General features: G+C 37.2%; 1 protein-coding gene across 1 annotated transcript in view; it reads right to left on the minus strand.

The window, feature by feature from the left end:
- Nucleotides 1-1,083: 1,083 nt before the first annotated feature.
- Nucleotides 1,084-5,943, minus strand: part of LOC126982372 (uncharacterized) — a 260,842-nt gene continuing 255,982 nt past the window's right edge. Inside the window, exon 12 of the mRNA XM_050834383.1 lies at nucleotides 1,084-3,496. Within this exon, the coding sequence (XP_050690340.1) occupies nucleotides 3,272-3,496 (225 nt within the window). The 3' untranslated portion in view covers nucleotides 1,084-3,271. The remainder of the gene's footprint in view (nucleotides 3,497-5,943) is intronic.

Below are 5,943 nucleotides of genomic sequence, written 5' to 3' on the forward strand. Positions count from 1 at the left end.
TCCGAGTGGGCGGCTTTGTGTGCGTGACGCCAGTGTCAGTGAAGCTTCGAAGCTTCAACACGTGACGTCAATTACATGCCCGTCAGCCGATACACCAGCTTCGAATCACTGGTATAAGAGTTTCCCTATGATTTACCGTCGTAATTAGAATTATAATATTTTTCCTCTTTCCTGAAGTGCAAATTATCCAAAATAGTGCATAATTTCTCCCTACTGACATTAAGGATTTATATAACGGGAGGTAATTTTACACAAAAATATCCGACACACGGTTTGACTAGTTGACACATAACTATGTGAGTATTTCACTGTTCATGACCTATGGGAGTTTTGCGTATGATTTAGTACTATTTAGTGTTTTTTTTGCCGAAGTTGTGTGAATGTGTGATGTGCTCCATTTTAAGTAAGAGAGTTTATTTAATTAAACTCAGTTCATATAATTTTAATATAAATAACATTGGAGGATTATCTTACATAAAAAAAACACGAACAGCTTGAATAATATACTAAACTTACTAACAGTAACGTATTCGCTTACACTGTCATGTGGGATAGGTGGATACACTCGTACGTACTTTTATCACGGGTGTGATGATTTTATCTAAATGCAGGACCGGAGCAGCTGCGGGAGTGTTGAGATGCTAGTATAATTTGACCTACATACAGGGTCTAGGTGGCTGACGATGTGTGGAGCTATTTGTGAGTGCTGGGTGGTTGTGGGTGTGTTGAGCAGATAAACAGGGGTTTTAATTCTGCATGGCCATGCACTTTTCTCCTTGTTGATGTAATAGGTTATATGAAGCTATTTCGCACTTCACTTATTGGCTGCTGGGTATGATGCAGCCTTCGGGGCCCCAGCTCATGCACAGTGGCCTGGGAGTGTTGCAGAACCCTACAGAAACTTTAACGAACTCATCAGAATCGTTGACTGGCTATGATGGCAAATGTGACCAGCATACTCGTAAGTAAAATAAAACGGATTTTTTTTTTAATTGTGTTTGCCTTTTGCTTCATTCCCTATACTGTTTGTGTAAACAGGCATGGTGTGACAAACGATTTGGTGTAATACAGTAAGAGTCCGAATGGAAATAGTTTATTTTATTTTATTATGATAAATCTTACTAAACAATTTCATCCTGGTGCCCATTACACTACTGAGGTGCATCTGCAGATTAGGGAAGGGTTGAGTGATCTGCAGGAAGTAGACAATTTTAATAATAGATTAGTGAGGGAGGAATGATCCATGGACCGACTAAGAGCTTTTCGCAGGTTATATAGCTAGACCAGCCAGTGATACTCCCCAAGCGAGGCAGTAGATTCAAATGCTCAATCAGGCAACAGGTAGGTAAGGGAGAGTGTGCAGGTGTGAGTGGAGCATAGTGTTATGTTTTTTTGTATTGATCGCAGGCCATGATGGGGTAGATATTGTTGGAATGAAATTAAACCTAGCTGTGTATATACACCAAGCACGTCAAGTAACAATTTTAATTTCACATGATTCGCTATTCAACAAATATTATATATAGATATTACTCCAGACATTTCATACTATGACAGTTACTTCTGCCCGAATTAGCTCATCAGGTGTGTGAACGCATTTGTCCACAAAATAAAGTGTCCCCTCTCCAGGCGAGTCAAATAGTCACGGCTACAGGAACTCGACTCGTTTAGCAAAGATGTAGCTTTTGTCTGAACTTGAGTGTAACAATACCTACACTGCCATGGGCCTCTCTCCGGACAAAATCTTCACCTGCTGACCCAGTTAGCCCTATTCCTTCTTCAGCCTGTCATTCTGATACTTAACCCCCTATTTCCACTCTAGCCTTTGCTCTGGCTCCGTGGGGCAGTCGTTAGCGTTCCTAGCTACGAATCCGCTGGCTCGGGTTAGAATCCCGGCCCTGGCAGTCGGTGTGCAGCTCACCCAGCTGTTCGTCTTAGTTTTCGGGCTGGTCGCTAAACCGATGACTAGAGAAACTTGTGGAAGGTAAAATGTGGCCATCCCGAACTTCACAGTGGTCCATGTCCTGGGTTATGGCTATATCCCACCACAGACTTGAAGGGTAAATGTGACAGAGATGAGCATCACAGCCACGCGCAGCTATGCGTATGCACCCAACTTTACCTTTACTTCGCTCTAATCCGCAAAAATGATTCTCTGGCTAATAACACCAGCCAAACCCTCCACTCCTGTTCATCTTTCTTTAGCTTCACTTACTATCTCCATTCTGACACACAGATACCATAGTCCTTCAATCAATGCATATATTTTTGCCTCCTTTCACAAGGTTATCATTCTATAACTTTCCTCATTGTCTACAGATTGGCCTTTCCTCGCCAGCTTTACAGTCTCCATCTGCACTTCCTTCATCTGCCATCCATTTCATTACTGATCTCACTTTCATCACCACAGCTTTTCAGCCACACCGTGCCCTTCTCACACCAGCTATGCCCTCCCTCACTGGCTTGCCTTCCAGTGTAAACATTTATATCTACTGCCGCACAGTCAAACACCTTTGTTATGAATGATATATCTTTAGCTGGTATGTGTACTTATATCAAATGTTAGTCAGTTTACAATGACACATCAACTTAATACCTGATAATATTCATAGAAATATAAGTTTGAGCTTGTTCCACCTATATACGTAAGAAATGAGATACTATCATCTATATGCTTTTTCTTTTACTAAAATACTGTCATTTATATAGTCACATGTTAATCAGTCTATGATATATTAAATTCAAACTTTATCTGTACAAAGTGATTAAAAGAACTCAAGATTATTTAATGAATCTACCATTCCTCAAGTGCTAAACATTGATTTTTACCTTATAGTTTTTATAAGTGATAGTTCGTTAGGAAACCAACACGATGTACCCTGTGGATGTATTTTGCTGGCAAGTTAATGTCCCAATTTGCTGACCTGTGGAATCAACCATTCCTTCCTACATGCGTCTATAACACCATGAATGCTTCCAATAATAAGGCACATCACCCTTCCTCTTACCTGGCAGATGCCAAGGACAACTAGACTATCCCCTCCCCAGTCAGATAAACCTCACACACACATCCATATCTCCTTACCCATGGATCACATAAATTCTATTTCGTCTCTTCCCATGGGTAAAGTATTCCACAAATCAGGAGCTATAACGTGACGCTGAAGTGTCCAATGTGACCACACAGTCACACTCCCTCAGAGTGGTGTAAAAAGTGTCTGTTCTGACCCGTGTAACTCAAGAGCCACACTCCTCAAGTGGTGTTACAGTGTCAGAAGTGGCCAGTGTGGGCATAGAGCGACACTTCTTTCTCTGCTGTTATTGTGTCAAAAGCAGCCAATGTGACCATGGAGTACCGCGGCCCAGGGGATGCTATAGTCTCAGCTGTGCTTGCTGCTTCACTTGGGAAATATCCTCGTTGAGTGGCAGCTTTTTCAGGTTCAGCATTCAGCAGGAACACGCCGATCGGGTCGTCGCGGGTGAAGGCCATCTGCTCCTGCAATGTGTGATGCATGGTTAGGGAAGGTTGTGAAATATTTGTTGGTAACTAAATTGATAATCACAAAATGTCTTCAGCCATGTTCAAATAATATCTCTCTTTCATGTATATTGTGCAGTTTTAAGCTGCATAGAGGCCTTCGCTTGTTTACATAATTAGACACAACTTTCTTTTTCAATCCGAAACGTTAGGGAGTTTGACAAAATTATACCTAACAAAGAAAACCTAAGAATGTTAACAGATAAATATTGCATTGTAATATATGTGTGTTTGTATATCTATATATATATATATATATATATATATATATATATATATATATATATATATATATATATATATATATATATATATATATATATATATATATATATATATATATATATATATATATATATATATATATATATATATATATATATATATATATATATATATATATATATATATATATATATATATATATATATATATATATATATATATATATATACACACACACATATATACATCTATATATATATATATATATATATATATATATATATATATATATATATATATATATATATATATATATATATATATATATATATATATATATATATATATATATATATATATATATATATATATATATATATATATATATATATATATATATATATATATATATATATATATATATATATATATATATATATATATATATATATATATATATATATATATATATATATATATATATATATATATATATATGTATATATATAACAGGGTTCTGTCCCCTCCCACTCTCTGTCGTTCATTGATGATCTTTCAAAAACTGTCCTATCCATTCTTGCATGATGACTCCACTTGCATTACTGAACTGTGCAATAGAGGCCACCCTACAGAAACTTAACGATTCAAGGCTGGAGGCAACAGAACGCTTAGCTTCAGACCTTACTATCATTTCCGATTGGGGCAAGAGGAACCTGGTGTCCTTCAGCGCCTCAAAAACACAGTTTCTCCACCTATCGACTCGTCGACACAATCTTCCAAACAACTATCCCCTATTCTTTGACAACAATCAGCTATCACATTCTTCAACACTAAACATCCTCGGTCTATCCTTAACTCAAAATCTCAACTGGAAACTTTATAACTCTCTTTCTATCTTCCATCGATATTTCCACGCTGACTGCTCTTCTGAACTTGCTAACTGCATGCCTCCCCCCTCCACCCCATTGCTACTCGACTTTCTACTCATGCTCATCCCTATACTGTCCAAACCCCTTATGCAAGAGTTAACCAGCATCTTCACTCTTTCATCCCTCACGCTGGTAAACTCTGGAACAATCTTCCTTCATCTGTATTTCCTCCTGCCTACGACTTAAACTCTTTCAAGAGGAGGGTATCAGGACACCTCTCCTCCCGACACTGACCTATCTTTCGGCCACCTCTTTGGATTCTTTTTAGGAGCAGTGAGTAGCGGGCTTTTTTTTTTATTAAAGTTTGCTTTTTGTGTGCCCTTGAACTGTCTCCTTTGCTGTAAAAAAAAAAAAAAAAATATCTCATCTCTTACTAAATCAGCTTCCTCGAGGCTGGGCGTTCTGTACCGTCTATGCCAGTTCTTCTCCCCCGCATAGTTGCTATCCATTTACAGAGGCCTTGTCCGCCCTCGTATGGAGTATGCATCTCATGTGTGTGGGGGGTCCACTCACACAGCTCTCCTTGACAGAGTGGAGTCAAAGGCTCTTCGTCTAATCAGCTCTCCTCCTCATACTGATAGTCTTATACCTTTCAAATTCCGCCGCCATGTTGCCTCTCTTTCTATCTTCTATCAATATTTTCATGCTGACTGCTCTTCTGAACTTGCTAACTGCATGCCTCCACCCCTCCCGCGGCCCCGCTGCACACGACTTTCTACTCATGCTCATCCCTATACTATCCAAACCCCTTATGCAAGAGTCAACCAGCATCTTTACTCTTTCATCCCTCACGCTGGTAAACTCTGGAACAATCTTCCTTCCTCTGCATTTCCTCCTGTCTACGACTTGAACTCTTTCAAGAGGAGGGTATCAGGACACCTCTCCTCCCGAAATTTACCTCTCTTTTTGGCTACTCCTTTGACCTCTATTCAGAAGCAGTAAGTAGCGGGCTTTTTTTTTAATAATTTTCTTTACGCCCTTGAACAGTCTCCATAGCTGTAATTTTTATATATATATATATATATATATATATATATATATATATATATATATATATATATATATATATATATATATATATATATATATATATATATATATATATATATATATATATATATATATATATATATATATATATATATATATATATATATATATATATATATATATATATATATATATATATATATATATATATATATATATATATATATATATATATATATATATATATATATATATATATAT

Source organism: Eriocheir sinensis, chromosome 50 (genome assembly GCF_024679095.1).
Source record: "Eriocheir sinensis breed Jianghai 21 chromosome 50, ASM2467909v1, whole genome shotgun sequence".
Taxonomy (NCBI): Eukaryota; Metazoa; Arthropoda; class Malacostraca; order Decapoda; family Varunidae; genus Eriocheir; species Eriocheir sinensis.